The sequence below is a fragment of the Sus scrofa genome, chromosome 8 (genome assembly GCF_054392235.1).
Source record: "Sus scrofa isolate SSC_HxYL_T2T_F1_AM1 chromosome 8, Sscrofa_HxYL_maternal_Yorkshire_Landrace_v2.0, whole genome shotgun sequence".
Classification (NCBI taxonomy): domain Eukaryota; kingdom Metazoa; phylum Chordata; class Mammalia; order Artiodactyla; family Suidae; genus Sus; species Sus scrofa.
In genome coordinates, this window is record NC_139390.1 from 61,225,866 (window position 1) to 61,250,572 (window position 24,707).

General features: G+C 37.9%; 1 protein-coding gene across 1 annotated transcript in view; it reads right to left on the reverse strand.

The window, feature by feature from the left end:
- Nucleotides 1-24,707, reverse strand: part of PDCL2 (phosducin like 2) — a 32,248-nt gene that overhangs the window by 2,964 nt on the left and 4,577 nt on the right. The window contains exons 2-5 of the mRNA XM_005666708.4: nucleotides 24,085-24,205; nucleotides 22,829-22,919; nucleotides 9,890-10,033; nucleotides 521-729 (exon numbers count right to left, since the gene is read on the reverse strand). Of these exons, the coding sequence (XP_005666765.1) occupies nucleotides 521-729; nucleotides 9,890-10,033; nucleotides 22,829-22,919; nucleotides 24,085-24,205 (565 nt within the window). The remainder of the gene's footprint in view (nucleotides 1-520; nucleotides 730-9,889; nucleotides 10,034-22,828; nucleotides 22,920-24,084; nucleotides 24,206-24,707) is intronic.

Consider the following 24,707-nt stretch of genomic DNA (forward strand, 5'->3'; position numbering starts at 1 on the left):
AAGTTTATAGAGAACCCATTATTCATTAGAGGAGATAAAGACAGATCATATGTTGGTCCAGAATCATGAATTGAAATAATGGAAACCTGGGAGACTTGTGAAGGAAGAGAGTCTGGAAAGAAGAATTAAGAAGGGCAGGGTCCTGGGTACAGAGGAAGAGTATAAAGTTTCAAATGAGAAATGTGTCTGGGGAAGTACTTGAAGACCAGCCTGGCTGGAGCATAGAGTAGAAAGCATTGAGAAACAGAGTTGGATAGATGGGCTGAAAATTTCAAGCAGATGATTCTGAATTCTTAACCTATTTGAAACAGGGAACCATTAAGGATTTGAGGATTTAAGCAAGTGGGTGTTACAATAAGAGTATTATTGGAGGAAAATTAATCTGAAGGCATATAAGAAGAAATTAGAAACAAAGGGAAGAACCTTGTATTTCATGGAAATAAACTTTTATGATATTTGTTAATTTTTGGAAGTTTCACCTGGTTTTCTTACAAACAAATTTTAAGAATAACATTGTTACCTTCTAGCTTGAGATTTAGCCCTCCACAGTCTATAATTCCAATGAATTTGCCTTCTATCTGACCATTCTTATAAACAAAAATTGTTGGTAAACAATTGTCACGGTAGTGTTGAATACAGCTATTCACGATGGCTTTAACAAATTTAGTTTCAGGAAACTTTCTTGCTAGGAGACTAAGATGCTGGTTAACCAACAAGCACATTGGGATGCTAAAAAGAGAACGAGCACACATAACATCTTTAAAAAACAGACTACTCATCTCAGTCTAATAAAATAAGTGAAACATCTCCATGACAAAAATGCCTTCAGATATTCTTTCAATATAAGAGTATGTTAATTTTCACCCTCTATTGTTACCTTCAGTATTGAATGAGCTATAGAGTTCTCTGATTTTTATTACAAAAACCATTACAGCCTTGGAATGAGGCTTGGTACCAGAGGGATTTGCTGCCTAACTGAGGCTAACCACCTCTGACTTGGCATCAATTTAATGGAGCCACTTCCCAGTTTACAGGGGATGGTGGGTGGGGATGGAGGAAGAAAGAAAAAAAGAAAAGAAAAAAAAAAACAAAACAGGACATGTCTAGGTAATTCTTAGCAGTTCTGAACGGAAACAAGGGGATCTTATCATCATGGGTTTATTTTCACATGAGATTATCACATTTGAAGTTCTTATTTTAAATTTCCTTAAATTCCTTGACAAATTTCATCCACCTTTTTCTTTGGCATGTCATTCCCTGTTCTCCGTTATCCAGAAGTATTCATATTCATCGAAAATCTAAAATTGCTTGGAAATATCACCCAAACCTGCAATGCTTCCTGCTCTATAATGTAACCAGCACTACACCCATTCTCCCAGAACAGCCCCCACCCACAGCTTTAGCAAAATCTTTCATAGCTCATCCTCTGCTTTGTTCCACACTCCTCCCACTTCCTGTAGGGCCTTTATTTGTTATTCTGCTTTCCTCCTTTCCTGCTGTCTTAGTCCTTCTTTCTCCATGTGACATAAACATAGTCAAATTACTAATTTTTTAAAGTCCCTTCCCACTCTCCCTCCTTTTAATTACTACCCTCTCTCCTTTTGGTCATATCCCAGTTGAAAAAGATAATAAAAATCTCTCTGTCCTGTTCACATCCTTTCTTAAAATGCTCTCCTTTTTGACTTCTGTGATAACACTTTCTATTATCTCCTTTTTACCCCTTTGACTTCCTTGTCTGTCTCTACTCAAAATGTAGCTATTCCTTGTAATGGTGTCCGAGGCCCTATTTTTGTGTCAGACACATTCACTAGGCAATCTTATCCATTCTGATATCAATAGCTGATGAACTTCATCTCCCTCCGCTCCCTCAACCAAAAAAAAAAAAAAAGCTCTGATTTTTATCAGTATTTTCTTAAAAAAAAAAAATCTAAATTTGATAGAAGCGTATCTCTCCTTTGAGAAAAGAAAGATTAGCGTGAACTCTGTTAATCAGGGAAAATTTCCTAGAACAGACAAAATTAGTAATTTTTCTTTTGTACTACATGTTATATGTTTTCAAAACTTATGTACATATACATAGTGTTTGACTTCTTGTACTGTACCATAAAAGTATCTTATTCACCTTCATATTCTCATCTACTAAAACCTGTCCCACCCATAGCTGAAGTCAAAGTTCTCCTAACCAAGTGGTTTATGCCAGGTCATATGTCCTGCCCCAGGCAGCGGCAATCTTCCTGCACTTTGGTCTACTTTTTTTCTCTACACTTATTTGTGCCCATTGTAGTTCTTAAGAAAATAAAATGCATGCTTTGCAGAAAACTTGATAAAGGTGAACCACTAAGGAAAAAAAAGTGCTGTTTAGTTTGTTGTAGACCACACAAATATACATGATATAGGAAGAATAAAGATTTCTTCATTCAAATCACTTTGCATGTACTTTTGAGTTCTTGCTCCATTTTAAACAAACCCTGAAAGTGGAAATCAATGGTAATGCATGAGTTCTCATCAATGTTTGGGGGAAGACTTTGCATATTTTTTAATTTGGATTTTCTTTACCAGTTTCTGGCTTTAATTCTCAATATATTTTGCTAAAGTTTTTTTTTTTTGCAAATTAAAAAAAAATCTCAGAAAAATGGGTATAGAAGGAACATATCTCAACATAATAAAGGTCATAGATGACAAGATCACAGCTAATGTCATACTCAAAAGTGAAAAGCTGAAAGCCTTTCCTCAAGCTGAGGAATAAGACAAGGATACCCAGTCTTGCCATTTTTATTCAGCGTAATACTGGAAGTCCTAGCCAGAACAATTAGGCAAGAAAAAGTAAAAGACATGCAAAAAGGAAAGAAAGAAATAAAACTGTCACTAATTGCAGATGATTTGATATTACATATAGAAAACCCTAAAGACTCCATCAAAAAAACTGTTAGAACTAATAAAATAATTTGGTAAAATTACAGGATAAAAAAATCAATACACAAAAATCAGTTGTGTTTTTATACACTAATAATGAACTATCAGAAAGAGAAATAAAGAAAACAATCTCATTTATAATTGCATCACAAAGAATAAAATACCTGGGAATAAATTTAACCAAGGAAGTGAAAAACCTATGTATTAAAAACTACAAGAGGAGTTCCCATTGTGGTGCAGTGGTTAACGAATCCCTCTTGCTCAGTGGGTTAAGGATCCGGCATTGCTGTGAGCTGTGGTGTAGGTCACAGACGTGGCTCGGATCTGGTGTTGCTGTGGCTGTGGCGTAGGCCAGCAGCTACAGCTCTGATTAGACCCCTCGCCTGGGAACCTCCATATGCTGCGGGAGTGGCCCTAGAATAGGCAAAAAGACAAAAAACACAAAACAAAAAACAAAAAACTATAAGACATTGAAGTTCCGGTTGTGGTGCCACAGAAACAAATCCAACTAGGAACCACGAAGTTGCAGATTCAATCCCTGGCCTCTCTCAGTGGGTTAAGGATCTGGTGTTGCCATGAGTTGTGGTGTAGATCACAAATGTGGCTTGGATCTGGTGTTGCTGTGGCTTTGGCGTAGGCCAGCAGCTACAGCTCTGATTAGACCCCTCGCCTGGGAACCTCCCTCCATATGCCATAGGTTATGGCCTTAAAAAGACAAAAGACAAAAAAAACAAAAAACAAACAAACAAACAAAAACACCTAAGACATTAATGAAAGAAATTGAAGAAGAAACAAGCAAAATAGAAAGATATTCTGTGCTCATGGGTTGGAAATTAATTTTGTTAAAATATCCATACTCCATACACAAAGCAATCTACTCAATAAAATCCTTACCAAGATTCAGGTGGAATTTTTCATAGTAAGAGAACAAATAAACTAAAATTTGTATAGAATCACAAAAAAAATCCAAATAGCCAAAGTAATCTTGAGAAGGAAGAACAAAGCTGGAGGTATCATGTTCCTGATTTCCAAACTGTATAACAAAGAAACAATAATTAAAACATTATGGAACTGGCATAAAAACAGACCAGCAGAACAGAACAGAAAGCCAAGAAATAAACCCACACTAATAGGGTCAATTAATTTATGACAAAGGAGCCACAATAGACAACAGGGAGGGGACAATCTCTTCAATAAATGGTGTGGGGAAACTGGAGCCACAGGCAGATAAAGGAAACGTGACCACCATCTTCTACCAACCACACAAATTAACTTGAAATGGATGAAAGACCTGAGTGCAAGCCCTAAAACAATCTACCTCCTGGGAGAAAACTCAGGCAATAAACTCCTTGACATAGGTCTTGGCAATGATTTATCTGAATCTGACACCAAAAGCGAAGGCAACAAAAGCAAAAATAAATGAGACTATATCACTAAAAAGCTCCTGCTGTGCACACGCACACACACACACAGAGCAACCTACTAAATGGGAGAATATTTGTAAATCATATGACATATAATAAGGAGCAAATATCCAAAATATATAAAGAACTTATATAACTCAATAGCAAAAAACCAATCTGATTTTTAAATGAGAAGATCTAAACAGATGTTTTTTTCCAAAGAAAACATACAGATGGCCAAGAGGCACATGAAAAGATGCTCATTATCATTAATCATCAGGGAAAGGCAGATCAGAACCACAGTGAGGTATCACCTTCCAGTTCCTAGAATGGCCATATAAAAAGACAGGAAATAATGTGTTGGCAAGGATATACAGAAAAGAGAATCCCTGAGCATTGCTGGTGGGAATGCAAACTGGTACAACCACTATGGAAAATAAAATAGAGGTTCTTCAAAAAATTAAAAATAGAACTACCATATGATCCAGCAATTCTACCTCTGGTTATTTATCTGAAGAAAAAAAACCACTAACTTGAGAAGATATATGCACCCTCATATTTATGAGCATTATTTACAATATCCAAGATATGGAAAAACCTAAGTATCCATCAATGGATGAATGGATAAAGAAATTGTGGTATTTATACAATGGAATATTATTCAGCCATTAGAAAGATTAAAAATTTGCCATTTGGGATAACACGGATGGACCTAAAGGACATTATGGTAAGTGAAATAAATCAGAGAGAGAAAGGTTAATATTGTATGACCTCTCTTATATGTGTAATCTGGAAAGAAAAAAAAGAACCCATAGATACAAAAAAGCTCATAGAGAACATATTGGTGTCTGCCAGAGGTGGGGGATGGGCCGTGGGGGCATTGGGGAAAGAGGGTCCAATCAGGAGTTTCTGTTGTGGCGCAATGGAAACGAATGTGACTAGGAACCATGAGCTTGCGGGTTTGATCCCTGGCCTCGATCCGTGGGTTAAGAATCTGGTGTTGCTGTGAGTTGTGGTGTAGGTTGCAGATGCAGCTCCGATCCTGCCTTGCTGTGGCTATAGTGTAGGCCGGCAGCTACAGCTCCCATTCTACCCCTAGCCTGGGAACCTCTATATGCTGCAGGTGCAGCCCTAAAAAAGCAAAACAAAACAAAACAAAAAACCCCCCCACAAAATCAGGGATCACAAAAAAATATCTTCTTTAACATAAATATTTTATTTTCATCTAACATCTAAACATACATTTAGTAATCTTTAATACTGGCTCATGGACTGCTCATTGCAGTTCTCTGTAGCTTTTCTCATCTAAACTCTGCCATGATACACTGTCTTTGGTATTTTCTTCATACACTCAAGCCATAAAACCTCCCTTCCCTCTGCAATATCTAGTAGGTAATCAAGTCATATCTCATCTCACACCCATATCCCCCTCCTCTCCTTCTCTGTTGCTTTACTCCTTTCCTGTCTTATCTGAGCAACATCATATTGTTCCCAGTGGCCTCTGTGTTTCCAGTCTTGGTTCTCTAAATTCACCCTGACCCTACTGATAAAGTTAGCTGATCGTGTAAAAAATGCCCTTCCCTCAAGCATGAGCTCCTTCAGGGGCTCCTCACCACCTGCAGGAGGAAATCTGGGCCCCTCAGGGCAGCCCTCCAGGTCCTGTGAGATCTGGCTCCCCTTTCCCCAAGCCCCAGCAAGGCTATCTGCCTGCTACCTTGTCACTCAGAGGCTTCCAAAGCAAGATGATATACCTCTGTACCTTTGTTCCAGCTGTCTACTCCATCTAAATACCCAGTCAGCCTGTCTACCTCCTCCAAGTATGTAAACTTGGGGGATCTTTTCTTAATTTTTGAGGCCAGGTCCAAGAATTATTTTACAGAAAGTTCTGAACTTCCACCTTCCAAGGGTAAAACTCTTCAGCGTCTTTACTCTGCTATGCACAGAATTCAATCCTAATACCTAAAAGATTTACTATTACATTTAATTGTCTCCCTCCATTATACTAAAATTTCTTTAAGGGCAGAGACCAATGTCTTATATGTCATTGCATCTCCAGCATCTACAAAACCTCAGAAATCATCTTAAATATAAAAGTGATAGCATACATCAATCCATGGAACAAGAAGCTACACAAAACAAATTAAATACACTATATATTACATTTATATTTCAGAATATATATATCTTTTGATAAGTATAAGCTGCCACAAATCTAGATACTGCTTTATTTTAGTGGATGGCATACTGAAAGTAATATTAGAAAAACATGTACTGCCTAACTTAAATCAGTTTTCCACGCAAAGCAATGACATAAATTGACTTTTTAAGTTTCAGTTTTCCTCGAATAGGTGAAATAAATCCATAAACATCTAATTTAGAGGAATTGTATCATTACTGTCAGAAGGAGAGCTGAGTCCATGGTATGACCAACTGACGGGATGGGTGGTGTGAACTGTGGAAGGCGAGTGGGCACCGGTGAACAGCAGTGGGTGGCAGTGAACAGCATGGGATTAAGAGAGCATGGCCGGGCTGTGGTGCAGGGAGAAGGTGGTTGCCTAAAGATGGTTCTGACAGCAGGTGGTAGGGAACAAACTTCATGCTGGGCTCAAGGGCCAGAATTAACCCCAGAAGAACTATCAGAAAGCAAATTAAGGGCCTAGTTATGACATCTGAGCTTCAAAATATGCAGTTGGGTATAGGAATAATGTGGAACCCCCAAATTAGACACAGGTGTAAAAGTGAATAAAATCAGAAACGAGGATGACTTGCTGTTGGAGCCACAAGGCTCCCTGACCCAGGGGAAGGCAGATTCCCCCAGGCAGGCAAAGCAGGCTGAACCTTCGCTTGGATGAAGAGTGGGCACAGTTCTATAGACTTAATGGCAAAGAGATGCTAAAATTACAGAACTGAGGAATGTAGTTAAAAAAAACCTCTTATCCTTCTGTAAAATTTATATAAGGCAGCTAGAAACACAAATTGAACAGTTCTAGTTTACTTTACAATATAAAAACGTTATTAAAAACTAGGCTTTCCTAAATAATGTGTAATACAAATAATTGTTTTGGCATTCCCATCGTGGCGCAGTGGTTAATGAATCCGACTAGGAACCACGAGGTTGAGGGTTAGATCCCTGGCCTCGCTCAGTGGGTTAAGGATCTGGCGTTGCCATGGGCTGTAGTGTGGCTTGCAGACGTGGCTTGGATCCTGCGTTGCTGTGGTTCTGGCGTAGACCGGCATCTACAGCTCTGATTACACCCCTAGCCTGGGAACCTCCTTATGCCCTGGGAAGTGGCCCTAGAAAAGGAAAAAAAAAGGAAAAAAGACAAAAAACAAACAAACAAAAACAAATAATTGTTTTGTTCTATAAATTTGATTATAGATTAATTTTCTTAATTTTCTTCTCTCTCTTTTTTTTTTTTTTTTTGTCTTTTTGTCTCTTCAGGGACACACCCACGGCATATGGAGGTTCCCAGGCTAGGGGTCCAATTGGAGCTGTAGCTGCTGGCCTATGCCACAGCCAAAGCAACACGGGATTTGAGCCACCTCTGCACCCTACACCACAGCTCACGGCAACATCGGATCCTTAACCCACTGAGCAAGGCCAGGGATCGAACCCGCATGCTCACGGATGCTAGTCGGGTTCATTAACCACTGGGCCATGATGGGAAGTCCAATTTTCTTAATATTATATCAACACAATGCATTGTCTTAATGTCAAGAAAGCTAATATTTTATGTAACAGATTTCCCTCAAAAATGTTCTGAGATCATAAATCCTTAAAATATTATAAAGACAGATTCGAAGCATAACAGTTTGAAATAGCCAGAGGAGACTAAAACATATTCAACCCTTTCTATGAATTTTTGAAAATTATTTGTCAAAACTAATTATTTATCTAGAAATAACCATTAAACTAAATTTTACAGCATGGTATGGGCATTCAGAACCGACATCTATCTATTCTGCTAATAATAATGGGTCTCAGAAAAGATATTCAGTGAATCCCTTCAGTACATAACATATATCACACACAGATACCATTATTATAAATGTCGGTGTTTCTCATACCTATTTGTGAAGAACTAAAATCAGCAGCATTTACGCATTGGTTTTACCATATAAGTGATACAGGTAAAAGGGAAAAGATTCTTCTTACAGATTCAAACTACTCAAAAAATGAATTACCAATCTTTTTAGTTACAATAAAAGTAATGTCTTCTATTATGGGGCATGGTATCCTACTAAAATCTGTGTGAGGAACTGGTGAACTGGTAAACAGCAGGGTTCTAATTTGCATAAGTTGTTCTGTTCAGAATTTCTCTGAGGATCTGAAGGGAGAAGAAACTTTTTATACAGAGAATAAAGACTTTAGGGCTACTGTCATGGCCTCTGTTCCTGTATGGGGCTGAAGCCAGGCAGAGGGCTGGGACCAGAAGCTGGAGGGGCTGTTCCATGAGACATGTGAGACTGTGGGAGCTGGCAGCTCCTTTGACAGGGGGTCAGGGAACGTCCACTCCCCTGGTTACTGTGACACCAGGCTGGGGGAGCCTGGGGACATGTGGGCCATACTCAGTACAAGCAGGCACTCTAAAATGGTCTGTCTTGGGGCAAGAGGGGAGGGCAAAAGAATTGCTCTGTTATGAGACTCAACAGAATTGATAGGTCCAAATGCAGTGCCTGATCAAAAATATATGAATTTATGAGAGATTTTGAAGTCAGTTGGAGAAATGTGAATAAAGACTGGCTGGGTATTAGATGTTATTAAGAATTCTTATCAATTTTGTTTGCTGAAAAAATAGTATTGTGGTTCTATAGAAAAGGGTCCTTATGTTTTGAAGAAGCATTCTAAGTACTTGGGAGTAAAGCATTGTATAATTTACTTTGAAATGGTTTTACAAACACACACACATACACAAACACTGATACAAACACGGCAAAATGGTCATCATTGAATCTACCTGGCCAGTATTTAGGGCGCTCATTTTCTCATTCTTATTGCTTTTCTGTATGTTTGAAATTTTCTGTAAGTTTTTTTTTTTTTTTTTCCTGTCTTTTTGTCTTTTTAGGGCTGCACCTGTGGCATATTGAGGTTCCCAGGCTAGGGGTCAAATCGGTGCTGTAGCCACCGGCCTACACCACAGCCACAGCAACACCAGATCCAAGCTGCATCTGCGACCTACACCACAGCTCACAACAACGCTGGATCCTCAACCCGCTGAACAAGGCCAGGGATCGAACCCGCAACCTCGTTCCTAGTCAGATTTGTTTTCGCTGCACCACAACAGGAACTCCGAAATTTTCTATACGTTTTTAAAATTAACTGCCAAAGAGTACTTATTTTTACAAAAGTATAACAAGTTCTTTAAATCAGACATGAAAATATATTAAAATACCTAATTTAATCTCTGAAGCCAATGACTATATATATGTTTTTCTAATTGACATACAGTTGACTTACTGTATTTCTTTTATTTGATTGGTCTTTGTTATAAGCTTTATAAAACATTAAAACCAAAAATATGTATCCAAAAGCATTACTATATTAGCCTTTTGCAAAAAGCTATGATAATTACCTTGACCTGTACAGATGGATTATAACCCACACATCTTTTTCTGCATTTGTGACTTCATCCACATACTGAGTTCCAGAAATTTCTCTTAATTCCCCAAATTTTTGTTTTTTCTTAAGAGCTTTCCATTCCTGTAATCGCTTCTCTCTAATTAAAACAATGAAATTAAATTACAAAGAATATTATTGTATTCTTTAGTCCATTCTATGTACATTAATAATTTAGAGCAATGAATGTAATGCTAGTACATATCAAAAGGTTTAAAGAATAATAGAATACTGATTAATGGCTTGTTATTAATTGGCTTATCATGCCAATTTGCCAATTTCTCTTTTTATATGGGGATTTGCTTTATCATGGTTATTACAAAGTATAAGTTAGCTATTGATTTAAATTTATTTTTATTTAAGACTAAATCATAGCTATAGAGAGTTTAGGCTTTGAGCCAACAAATTCTCATATACAGCTTAAATACTTATGAAGGGAGAGTATACATAATAATAATAATAGTAATAATAATGAGTGCTTATTATGTTGGTATGCACTATTTTAAGTGCATTAGCTAATTTAATCCTTGCAAAAACTTTATGAAGTTAGTACTATTATTATCCCAACTTACATGCTCTTAACTCTCAGGCTAAGCCGATTTTCAGTTCAAAGCCTTTGTGAATATGTGTAATTACCTGTTATAAATTTATTGTAGGTTGGGAGGTGGTAGAGAAGAGGGATTACGAGCACAGACTATAAGGTCAGGCTATACTGGGTTTAAATGCCAGCTCCCACTAACTAGTAGCATGCACTTGGGCAAGTTATTATTATTATTATTATTATTTTGCTTTTTCTTAGGGCCACTCATGTGGCACATGGAAGTTCCCAGGAGAGGGCTCAAATCAGAGCTACAGCAGCTAGCCTACACCACAGCCACAGCCACACTGGATTGGAGCCGCATCTGCGACCTACACCACAGCTCAGGGCAACACCAGATCCTTAACCCACTGAGCATGGCCAGGGATTGAGCCCACATCCTCATGGATACTAGTCGGTTCGTTACATCTGAGCCATGATGGCAACTCCCTTGGGCAAGAAATTGTTTAATCTCTTCAAGTTTCAGTTTCCTCCACATGAACAATACTAATACCTACTTGCAGGAGATTACTCAGGATTAAACGTAAACAGTGACTCTTTTAAGATGGTGCCTGGCAAAACATGCGCGTTCACTAAATGTTATCTAGTTATGCATCTATAAGGAACTTTAAAGCTTTGTTTAAAAAAACTCTCTCAAAATCTTCTTACTTTTAGTTGTTGAATTCTTGAATTCCTGAATTCCAGATGGTTTCTGATGCATTTACGAATATCTTAAAAGTTACTGAATCTAATATTACTCAGCCATAAAAAAGAACAAAATAATGCCATTTGCAGCAACATGGATGGAACTAGAGATTCTCATACGAAATGAAGTAAGTCAGAAAGAGAAAAACAAATACCATATAATATCGCTCATGTGTGGAATCTAAAATATGGCACAGATGAAGTTCCTGTACGGCGCAGTGGAAAAGAATCTGCCTAGTATCTGTGAGGACGCGGGTTCAGTCCCTGGCCTCACTCAGTAAGTTAAGGATCCAACATTGCATGAGCTGTGGTGTAGGTCAAAGATACAGCTCTGATCCTGCATTGCTGTGGCTGTGGTGTAGGCCAGTGGCTGTAGCGCTGATTCGACCCCTAGCCTGGGAACTTCCATATGCCATGGGTGCAGCCCTAAAAATCTAAATAAATAAATAAATAAATAAATAAATAAAATATGGCACAGATGAACCTATCTACAGAACAGAAACAGACTCACAGACAAAACCGAGTGCAAGGTATATATTTTTAATACACCTCCTCCATTATCAACTTTCCCCACCAGAGTGATGTATTTGTTATAACTGAGGAACCTACACTGATGATCAGACCATCTGAAGTCTGTGAGCTCATTCCTGGGTTTGGACAAATGTATGATGACATACATCCATCGTTATGGCACGATACAGAATATTTTTGCTGCAGTGAAAATCCTCTGTGGACTCCCTCTTCATACCCTCCCCTGCCCACCCTGGTCTTTTTACTGTCTCTGCAGTTTTGCCTTTTCATATGGTTGGGATCATACAGCATGTAGATCCTCAGACTGGCTTATTTCACTTAGTAATATGCATGTAAGTTTCTCCGTGTCTTTCCATGGCTTGATAGCTCATGTATTCTTGGCACTGAATAACATTGCATTATCTGGAGGTACCATAGTTTATCATTCACTTACTGGGGATATCTTGCTTGCTTCCAACTTTTGGCAGTTATGAGTGAAGCTGCTGTGAACATCTGTGTGCAGGTTTTTGTGTCGATGTGCTTTCAGCTCCTTTGTGTAAATATCAAGGAGCTTGAGAGTTGGATCCTGTGCTAAGAGTATGCTTAGTTTTATAAAGAAAAAACCTGGCAAACTGTCTTCCAAAGTGACCGCATCATTTTGCATTCCCTCCAGCAGTGAATGAGAGCTCCTGATAATCCAGGGCCCTCCAGCAGTTGTTATTATCAGTGTTCCAGATTTTGGTCATTCTTACTTTTTCATTTTTTATTTCATTTTTTAGGGTCACACCCACAGCATATGGAGGTTCCCAGGCTAAGGGTCAAATCAGAGCTGCAGCCGCTGGCCTACACCACAGCCACAGAAACACAGGATCCAAGCTGTGGCCACAGCTTACGACCACACCTGATCCTTAACCCATTGAGTGAGGCCAAGGATTGAACCTGCATCCTCATGGATACTAGTCAGGTTTGTTACCACTGAGCCACAGTGGGAACCTCCAAATTTTGGTCATTCTAACTGATGTGTAGTGACCTCTCACTGTTTTAATTTGTGGTTTCCTGATGACACAGATGCGGAGCATCCTTTCTTATGCTTATTTGTCATCTGTATGTCTTCTTTGGTGAGGTGTCTGTTAAGATCTTTAGCCCATTTTTAAAATCATGCTGTTTCTTTTCTTGTTGAATTTTTAGAATTTTGTGTATTTCAGATAACAGTCCAGCTCAGACATGTCTTTTGCAAATATTTCCTCCCCTGCTTTGCTAAGGAGATAGGTTCCTAGAGATAACAGCTGTTCCAGTGGTTTCCTGACCCCAGAGCAGTCTGATGCTAGGGCAAGACTGGAACACTACTTCCAGATTCCCCAGTGTCTGGATGGCAGCAGAGAAAGCTGTTCCCGGCACACCAGCTTTGCCATGTTCTGGGAGTCACTCCTGGTAGCACAGTCTGAAGCCTCTTCCTTCATCTTTCCACTGAGTTTGTAAAGCATTTAATTTCTCAGTTTAAGCTTTGATCAGTCCATTAATAGGATGAATGAATATAAGGTGAATGAATAAACAAATTGTATTCATGAAATGGATTACTACTCTGTAAGAAAGTAAGCAGACAACTGATACAATAACTTTGGTGAAATTAAAAATACATTATACTGAATTAAAGAAGCCAGACACATCATTTTTAAAATGATTTTTTAATAAAAATAATTTCTAAAATTGACTCATTAAGAGAGAGAAAGCATAAATGAGAAGACAGCCTGCTTCCTAAAATTTGTGTATGGCTGATTTTTTTCTGCTTTTCAAGGCACAGATAATTCCTATATTTTTATAAGGATGGAAAAGCATACTAATTTTCTACACATGACATTGTTATATTTATTGGTAATATAATCCAACTATCACAATCAGACAAGGCTAGTACAGGAAATAATAGACTCACAGTTCTTAAGCTGGTCAGTCAAAATAATTACCTAGCATTATTGCTAAAAATTTAGATTTCTTGTGTGAATTGATTTCATGATAATATACTAAGCTAAATTCAGGTGGTGGGAAGGTCTGGACAAGCAATCTAGTTTCCTCCCACAAGGAAATTTCTAGGGGAAAAAGAGATGGAAAAGAATGTGTGTATTAAATGAGATTTAAGAGGTATTAATGGATTTTTGGGTTGTTTCCAGTTTCTGGCTATTAGGAACATTTATTTATGTCCAGGTCTTTGTAGTGACATATACTTTCAGTTCTCTCAAATATCCAGGAATGTAATTAATGGGTTAATGTTAAATGCAAATGTAACTGTAGAAGAAATTGCTAAACTATTTCCCAGAGTGATCATATGAGAGTTTCACAATCTTTAGTTTTAAATTTTAATGTAATTCATGAACAATATGATTCAACTATTAAAGTATATAATTCAGTGATATTTAAAGTTGTCACCAAGTTGCACATCCATCACCACCCTCTACTTCCAGAATGTTTTACTGTCCCCAAAAACACCCCATATCCATCTGTAGTTAGTTACTGCCTAGTCCCCCATCCAAGGCCCTTTCCATCTCTTAAAAATTTTCTCTTCTGAACATTTCGTATAAAAGGAATTACACAAAAAGTGACTTTTGTCACTGGCTTCTTTTGATTAGCATAATATTTGCAAAGTTCAGTCCTGCCGCAGCACATGTTAGCTCATCATTCCTTTACAGGGCTAAATAATACTCCATTGGATGAATATGATACATTTGTTTATCTATACACCAGTTTCTTTGTACTCTTTGGCTGTTGTGGATGCTGCTGCTATGAACATTCATGTACATGTTCTGTGTTTTCAGTTGTCTAGGGTGTATACTTCTGGGAGTGGAATTGCTGGATCATGGTAATTCTGTGTTTATCATCTGAGTTAATTCCATCTTACATTTCTGCCAGCAATGTATACTGGTTCCAAATTTCCCACCTGCTTACAAACACTTTTGTTACTTTTATGGCTTCTTTTTTTTTTCTTGAATTTTAGCTTTCTTTTCCCTTTTTTTTTAATTAAAAAAATTTTTTTTCCACTGTATAGCATGGGGACCAAGTTACACATACATGTATACATACTTTTTCCTCCCACTGTTGTGTTGCAATGTAAGTATCTAGACATTGTTCTCAATGCTACACAGCAGGATCTCATTGTACATCCATTCCAAGAGCAATAGTTTGCATCCATTAACCCCAAGCTCCTGATCCCTCCCACTCCCTCTCTCTCCCCCTGGGCAGCCACAAGTCTATTCTCCAAGTCTATGATTTTCTTTTCTGTGGAAACGTTCATTTGTGTTTTATATTAGATTCCAGTTATGTGATATCATACGGTATTCGTCTTTCTCTTTCTGACTCATTTCACTCAGTATGAGAGTCTCTAGTTCCATCCATGTTGCTGCAAATGGCATCATGTCATTCTTTTTATGGCTGAGTAGTATTCCATTGCGTATATATACCACATCTTCTGAATCCAATCATCTGTCGATGGACATGTGGGTTGTTTCCATGTCTTGGCTATTGTGAATAGTGCTGCAATGAACATCCGGGTGCATGTGTCTTTTTTAAGAAAAGTTTTGTCTGGATATATGCTCAAGAGTAGGACTGCTGGGTCATATGGTAGTTCTATGTATAGATTTCTAAGGTACCTCCATACTGTTCTCCATAGTGGCTATACCAACTTACATTCCCACCTTTTCTCCACATCCCCTCCAGCACTTGTTATTTGTGGACTTGTTAATGATGGCCATTCTGACTGGTGTGAGGTGGTATCTCATGGTAGTTTTGACTTGCATTTCTCTAATAATCAGCGATGTAGAGCATTTTTTCAAGTACTTGTTGGCCATCTGTACATCTTCCTTGGAGAACAGTCTGTTAGGTCTTTTGCCCATTTTTCCATTGGGTGGTTGGCTTTTTTGCTGTTGAGTTGTATAAGTTGCTTCTATATTCTAGAGATTAAGCCCTTGTCGGTTGCATCATTTGAAACTATTTCCTCCCATTCTGTAAGTTGTCTTTTTGTTTTCTTTTTGGTTTCCTTTGCTGTGCAAAAGCTTGTCAGTTTGATTAGGTCCCATTGGTTTATTTTTGCTCTTACTTCTGTAGCCTTGGGAGAATGACCTGAGAAAATATTCATGAGGTTGATGTCAGAGAATGTTTTGCCTAGGTTCTCTTCTAGGAGTTTGATGGGGTCTTGTCTTATATTTAAGTCTCTCAGTCATTTTTTTTTTTTTTTGTCTTTTCTAGGCCACACCTGCGGCACATGGAGGTTCCCAGGCTAGGGGTCTAATCGGAACTGTAACCACCGGCCTATGCCAGAGCCACAGCAACGTGGGATCCGAGCCACGTCTGCGACCTACACCATAGCTCATAGCACTGAGCAAGGCCAGGGATCAAACCTGCAACGTCATAGTTCCTAGTCGGATTCATTAACCACTGAGCCATGATGGGAACTCCCTTTCAGCCATTTTGAGTTTATTTTTGTGCATAGTGTGAGGATGTGTTCTAGTTTCACTGATTTGCATGTGTCCAATTTTCCCAGCAATTCTTGCTGAATAGACTTTCTTTTTCCCATTTTATGTTCTTTCCTCCTTTGTCAAAGATTAATTGACCATAGGTGTCAGGGTTTATTTCTGGGTTCTCTATTCTATTCCATTGGTCTGTATGTCTGTTTCGGTACCAGTACCACACTGTCTTGATGACTGTGGCTTTGTAATATTGCTTGAAGTCTGGAAGAGTTATGCCTCCTGCTTGGTTTTTGTTTCTCAGGACTTTTCTGGCTTCTTTATTATAGCCACCTTAGTGGGAGTGAGGTGGAATTTCACTCTGGCTTTTATTTGCATTTCCCTAATGACTCATGATATTAAGTTTTTTTTGTTTGTTTGTTTGTTTGTTTTTTGCTTTTTAGTGCCAAACCCACGGCATATGGAGGTATGGAGGTTCCCAGGCTAGGGGTCCAATTGGAGCTGCCAGCCTATGCCACAGCCATAGCAACACAGGATTCGAGCCACATCTGTGACCTACACCACAGCTCATGGCAACACAGGATCCTTAACCTACTGAGAGAGGCCAGGGATCAAACCTGCAACGTTGTGGTTCCTAGTCAGATTCGTTTCCACTGCATCATGATGGGAACTCCTCCATATTAAGCATTTTTTCATGTGCTTATTTTCCATTTGTATACCTCCTTTGGGAAATGTCTGTTCAAGTCCTTTGCATGTTTTTTAATTTGGTTATTTGATTTTCTGGTGTTGAATTTTGAGTTCTTTTATATTTTGGTTAGTAATACCTTATCATGTATATAATTTGCAAGTATTTTCTCCCATTCTGCGGATGGTCTTTTCATTTTCTTTATAGTGTCCTTTGATGCACAAATGTTTTAAATTTCGATGAAGTTCAATTTATCTATTTTTTCCTCTTGTTACCTGTGTTGTTGGTGTCACATCCAAGAAATCACTCCCAAATCCAATGTCATAGACATTTCCCCCATGTTTTGTTTGAAGAGTTTTATAGTTTTAGTTCTTACATTTGGGTCTTTGATCAATTTTGAGTTAACCTTGGTATATGATGTGAGGTGGGAGTCCCAATTTATTCTTCTGCACGTGGATATCCAGTTTTTCTAGCACCACTGGTTGAAAAGATTGTCCTTTTCCCCATGGAAAGTTTTTGTCACCCTTGTTGAAAGTCATGTTCTTACTTATGAGAGGGTTTCTTTCTGGTCTCTCTAGTCTATCCCTCTGGTCTGTATGTCTATCCTTATTCCACTACAGCATTGTTTTGATCACTGTTGCTTTATAATAAGTTTGAAATCAGGAAAAATTGGTCTTACAATTTTGTTCTTTCTCAAGATGGCTTGGTTCCCAGGATCTGGATGTGTTTCTTTTTATTCATTCTGCTGATTTCTGCCTTTAATTGGAGATTAATTGGATTAAGTTAAAATCCATTTGCATGTGCTTGACATTAAGCTTCTGATTACCAAGGCATCCATTTCAAAAGGCATCCATCTTGAAAACCATATTGCCAGCTGATGACACAGCTACCAGCAAAACAGCCAGATAAGGAATTAGGCTGCCTCTACCCATGCAGGCTGTTCTTTCAGAAAGCCCTGGGTAACCTACATATCTGACCACTTCAACGACCCCTGTGCCCTAATTCCAGATCCCATGCTCTAAATAAGCCAATTAAGAGTGAACCTGTGAAACCTAGATACCCCATCAAAGGACTCTAGTAAAGGCACAGACCCAGGTCCCCCAAACCCTTACTCTGAGACCTGGCTGAGTGGTCCTCAGGCTTGCCATGTTTTCTTCAGGATTTGTGAGGAATAAATCTTGTTCCTCAAAGTATCCTGATGGTTTCTTGTTGAAGTTCATCCTATAATCACAGGAAGAACCACAAGAACCGGAGTTCCCGTCATGGCTCAGTGGTTAACGAATCCGACTGGGAACCATGAGGTTGTGGGTTCAATCCCTGGCCTTGCTCAGTGGATTAAGGATCTGGCGTTGCCGTGAGCTGTTGTGTAGGTCACAGATGTGGCTTGGATCTGGCATTGCTGTGGCTGTGGCATAGGCCAGTGGCTATAACTCTCATTAGACCCCTAGCCTGGGAACCTCCATATGCCACAGGAGTGGCCCTAAAAAGACAAAAAGATGAACAGACAAACAAAAAAACCCACAAGAACCAGTCCAGCCACAAAGATGAGTAATTCAGGCCCAGGTGAGCACCTCAGGTATTGCTAGCCAATAGCATCATTATCAACAGGCTGGGATTGACATAACAAAGTAATTACTGAAAAGGAAGAACTTCTGCCATTTATCCATTTTCTTTTTTTCTATTTCTTATATGTTTTTTGTTCCTCAATTCTCACATCATTGTTTCTTTTTATATTTTTGTCCTCTGGTTGATTTTTGTGATATACCGTTTTGATTTCCTTTTTCTTCCCTTTTCTGTATTCTTTTACTTTTCTCTTAGTGATTACCTTAAGGATTAAAATTACTGCCTCATAATAACCTACTGTGAATAATACCAATTTAGCTTCAACAGCACACAAACCCTCTGCTCCTAGAGATTTCCACCCATCGCTTTTTATATTGTTATTGTTACAGACGACATTGTTACAGACTGAGTAACATTGATTTATCATTGTTTTATGAATTTGCCTTTTAAATCATATAGAAAAAAGGAGTTAATAACCAAGAGTAGAGTAATATTGGCTTTTATATTTACCTATATAGTTACTTTAACCAATGTTATTTATTCTTCATATGGTTTTGAATTATTGCCTATTGCCCTTTAATTTCAGCCTGAAGGACTCCTTTAGTTAATTTTTAGGGCAATTCTAGTAACAAACTAATATTTTTTTTCTTTTTAGGGCCACACCCACGGCATATGTAAGTTCCCAGGCTAGGTGTAGAATCAGTGCTGTGGCTGCCAGCCTACACCACAGTCATGGCAACAATGGATCCAAGTCACATCTGCAACTACACCTCAGCTTGTGACAATGCTGGCTCCTTAACCCACTGAGTGAGACCAGGGATTAAACCCTCAACCTCATGGTCACTAGTCGGGTTCCTAACCCACTGAGACCAATGGGAACTCCCAACAAACTCAGATTTTATCTAGGAATGTCTTAATTTCTCCTCCATCCTTGTAGTATAGGTTTGCCAAATGTTATTCTTGGTTGATAACTTGGTTTTTGTTTATTTGTTTTCATTTTTGGCTACCTGCAGCATATGGAGTTCCATGCCAGGGATCATATCTGAGCTTCAGTTGTGACCCTAGCTATAGCTATAACAACTTGGATCCTTAACTCACTGTGCTGGGCCAGGGATTGAACCTGCATCCAGGGCTCTCAAGACATCACCAATCTCATTTCACCACAGCAGGAACTCCTTGGTTAATAGTCTTTTCTTTTGGTCCCCAAGATTTATGATGAGAAATTGCTGATAATCTTCTAAGGGATGTGTCTTTGTGTGAGTTTCTGAGTTTATTCTACTTGAAGTCTATTGAGCACCTTGGATTTATAGATTTATGACTTTCAAATTTGGGAAGTTTTCAGCCATTATTTCTACAAACATTCCTTCTGCCCCTTTCTCTTTTCTTCTCCTGGGATTCCCATACTATACATGCTACTGCACCTAACAGTGTACCACAAAGGCCAATTGGGCTCCATTCACTTTTCCTCATTCTTTTTTCTTTCTGTTACTCAGACTCAATGCCTTCAATTGTTCTATCTTCAAGTTTTCTCTTTCTTCTGCTGGTTCAAATCTGCTTTTGAAACCCTGTAGTGTATGTTTCAATTCAACTATTGTACTTTTTAGTTTCAGAATACCATTTTAGTTCCTTTTCTATAATTACTAGATAGTAATTATAGATATAGATAGTAATTATAGACTTCAAGTAGAATAAACTCATTCTATAATTACTAGATAGTAATTATAGATATAGATAGTAATTATAGACTTCAAGTAGAATAAACTCATCACTGCCATTCTTATTTTGTTCATATGATGTCATCCTGTCTTCATCCATGTCTTCCTTTAGCTTTCTGAGTAACTTTGTCTTAAAATCTTTGTCTAGTAAGTCTGACACTTTGGCTTCCTCACAAATATTTTGTATCGATTATTTTGTTCTTTTGAAAGGGGCATACTATACTGTTTCTTTTATTCTTTGTGATTTTTGTTGTTGATGAAAACTGAATATTCAATTCAATTGTTAACTCTAGAAATCTGATTCTTCTTATTCCCTATTTTTGTTTTAATTGGATGTGTCTATGCCAGGAATCAGCTTGAGGTGAAAATATATGGTCTTTTCAGCTCGTTTCTGAGCCTTCGTCCTGCCCACAAATTTCTAAATTCCCCCATATATATATGGTTGTTTTTGAACGTCGAAAAAAAAAAAAAAAAGCTCCCAAACCAAAAAAAAGTTGTGGCTCCTTAAAATCCTCTGGAAGCCACCTGAACCAGTGAAGGTTGACACAATGGCTGCCAGTCTCTGTGCCTGTACCTCTGCATTCAGAAGCAGCAATCTGCAATCAGAACACAGAGCCTTGATGTTTGAGGACAAAATCCTTATTGCCTACCCTGACTCCAGCAAACTGTGCCAGAAACATGTTGCTGTTAAAACAGCTGCCTGCCATGGGGCTGACAATGAGGGATGGATAGCTATTACTACAATGAGAACTGAAATCAACCAATACTAACTGAATTTTCCAGCCAAGCTTTATCCTGGAAGCTACAAGGGTTCAAACAGACTCCAGAGTTCCAATGCTATTACTTCAGACAGTTTCTGCCAGTGCAATTGTTACCTTTGTGGAGAGATGAGTTCCTGGAGTTTCGTTTTTTTTTTTTTTTTTTTTTTTCCCCACACTCATGTTATGTGGAAGTTCCTGCGTCAAGGATCAAACCTGTGCCACATCAATGACCTGAACTGCTGCAATGACAATGTTGGATCCTTAACCTGAAGTGCCATAAGGAACTCCTTCCTGGAGCTTTCTAGCATGCCATTTTTCCTGGTGTCAACTTGGATAGTTGATTTGGGAAAAATCCTTCAAATTTGGGTTTCTCTGATGTATTCTTATGATTAGATTGATGCAATGCATTATTGAGAAGGATACCACAGAGCTGATGTGTCCTCCTCAGCACATTCCATCAGGAGTGACTTGATGTCAACATGTATTACTGATGATGTTAATCTTGGTCATGTCCCCAAGATGGGATCTTCCAAAAGTTTACACTGTAAACCTATTTCCTCTTTTACAATTAGATATTTGGGGGAGATACTTTGAGATTACACAAACATTCTGTTTCTATTTAAACTTTAACCCATTCATTTTAGAATCTATCAGCAGATCTTGCCCATGAGTGTGCAAGTGTTACTGCAGTGTTCTGATGGTGATTCTTTTATTTTCCTATTCCATTGACATGTATTAATTGGAATTTGTCAGTGAGGAAGAAGTATTACTTTCTCTGAATTTGTTCATGTATTCACTTACTTATCTATACCACTATGGACTCAAGAATAATCATTTTATTATTTATTTTGTAATAATTAATTTTGTTGTTCAATTTGTTCCAACTCTGGCCATTGTGAGATCTTTTTAGTTTGGATCTTATACCTTAAAAATTTTTTTTTAGCTTTCCTTAGCTTTCTGTTATCACAAAATATCCCAGACTCATACTGTTCTTTCTCAACTCACACTGTGGAATAAAGCAGTTCTCTAAGAAACACTGGTTCCTGTGATTGGAGAATGGTATTATGAAACGAGAGCTGAGTTTTAGATGTGTTCATTGCTAACAGAGTATTGTGGCTTCTAATCCAATTCGCTGATACTTTCCATGTTAAAACAACCATGGATTCCTGTTCAGAATGTATTATTATTATTTTTTAATTGCTGGTTAATTTGCTAAGATTTGGATAAAAATTTTTGTACCTACATTCATTAGAGATTTTTTCTGTAGCATTCTGTTTTTTTAATTTCTTTGGTTTTGGTATCAGATAAGCTGGGAAATCTATACACTTGTTCTAATTTCTGAAAAATTTATGACTGGTAATTAATTATTCATTAAATGACAGAAACCCTTGACAGACATCACACTAGAAGGAAAATCATGGCCCTTTTTTATTGGCCTTCTCTTGATATTTTCCATTTTACTCATATGTAACTTGACGAAGTTCTACTGTATATCATTGAATAGTTTTTTATTTAAGCAATGGCAAAAAAGATCAGAAAAAAATCCATCTTACCTAAAGAGGCTTTTAAAATGTTACTTTAAAATAGTTTTGGGTTTTTTTAAGGATGTACCCATAACATATGCAAATTCCTGGGCCAGGGACTGAATGTAAGCCACAGCTGTAACCTACACCACAGCTGTGACCTACACCACAGCTGTGGCATCACCGGATCCTTTAACCAACTGTGCTGGGTGGGGGATCAAGCTTGAACCTCTGCAGCAACCAGAGCCATGGCAGTCAGATCCTTATTACACTGTGCCGTGGAGGGAACTCCAGTTTCGTTCTTTTTAAAGTATAGACTATAGACAAAAATAGAGCTTTTTCTTAGTTTCATTCTTACAATAACTCATTCAAAAACTCATAAATTATCCAAATGAATCACAGTACCTATATATTTCAATAGCTCTCATATCTTCATCATCAAATTCATCTTCAACTTCCTTCAACTGTTCAAGAGTCATCTTTTCATATGGTTTAACTAACACAAAATAAATTATAGACAATTGAGTTATTGCAAAGCCAATTTTACTTTATAGTCACATGTCTAGAAAAAATAATATATTAGATAAATGGAGATCAAAAATATCTTTAGGTTGCAGTTTTTCCAACACGTAAAACTATATTGTGGCTGACTGCTTCATATTTGTTTCAAGTGTTATTCACAGAACTACCAGGCTACATTTAATAGCAGATGTGAAGGAGTTCCTGTTGTGGTGCAGTAGAAACGAATCTGACTAGTTTCCATGAGGATGTGGGTTTGATTCCTGTGCTCGCTCAGTGTGTTAAGGATCCTGTGTTGCCATGAGCTGTGGTGTAAGTTGAAGATGCAGCTCTGAGCTGTGGTGTAGGTCACAAATGCAGCTCGGATCCTGCGTTGTTGTGGTGTAGGCTAGCAGTTACAGCTCCGATTCGACCCCTAGCCTGGGAACCTCCATATGCAATAGGTGCAGCCCTAAAAAGCAAAATAAAATAAAATAAAATAAAATAGGAGTTCCTGTCATGGCACAGCAGAAACAAATCTGACTGGCATCCATTAGGACACAGGTTTGATCCCTGGCTTTGCTCAGTGGGGTTAAGGATCCAGCATTCCCGGGAGCTATGGTGTAGGTGACAGATGTTGCTTGGATCCTGCATTGCTGTTGCTATGGTCTAGGCCAGCCACTGTAGCTCCGATTTGACCCCTAGGCTGGGAACTTCCATATGCCATGGGTGCAGCCCTAAAAAGCAAAAAAAAAATAAATAAATAAAAATAATAATAATAATAAAATAAAATAAAAGTAGATGTGAAAATCAATTAGGTTTCATAAATTCAGATTTCCCCAAGTCCCTGGAAATCTTGATAAATAATATATCCTATAGAATGATCAAAATAGAAGGGAATCACAAGGTAAAGAAATATAATAGAGAAAAAAAACTCACTAGGTTAGATACTAGGGCATTTCAGCTCTGATATTAACTAGCATGCAATTTTTATCACACGAATTAAGGAATTTTAGGTGTTGGCATCCTAATTTTAAAAGCATGGGTGAGATTTACACCAAATTATTTCTAATATTCTCTCTCCTTCTAAGGTTATGAAATACATGATCACTATCATAATTGTATTATTCCCTTCACCCAGCCCACCAAATGCACAACTATACCCATTGCTTCCTTCTGTAAATGTAAAACCATTTCTTCAACTTCATCTTTGGGCTCTTCTTTTGGAGGAAGAATGCCAAAATCTCTTAAAATTTCATTCCATTCTGTATCTTCATTTGGATCCTATATTAAAAAATAGAAAATCTATTAGCATGATGGTGCATTTTACTATGTATGTGTAAAAAATGATATATAGCATTTCCAGCCATGTAATTATTCATGAACTCTACAGATATACTAGATAATTAGTTTAATAGAACAAAGTGGCCAACTTTTTCCCTATTACCCAGTACTAATGCAACTACATAATTTGATAAGAGCAAAAACCCTTCACCCTCAAAGCTATACTGAGATATCCAATAAAAAACAAATTTAAAATACATACATCAAACATTAATGAAGAAAACTATAAATCACGGGAAATTTTCTCCGAAGACTATAATAGGCCAAACCAGTTCATGTCACCCAAAACACTGTTTTCTTTTTCTACATAGGCTCCAAGACCTCCAGGTAAACTTGCTTCTTTTCAGCTATATAATTTCATGGAACTCTTACTCACAAATTCAATCTTAGAAGACGTTAGGAGTCTTTTCATTGTTTAATTTCTTTCTGACTATAATTCTTT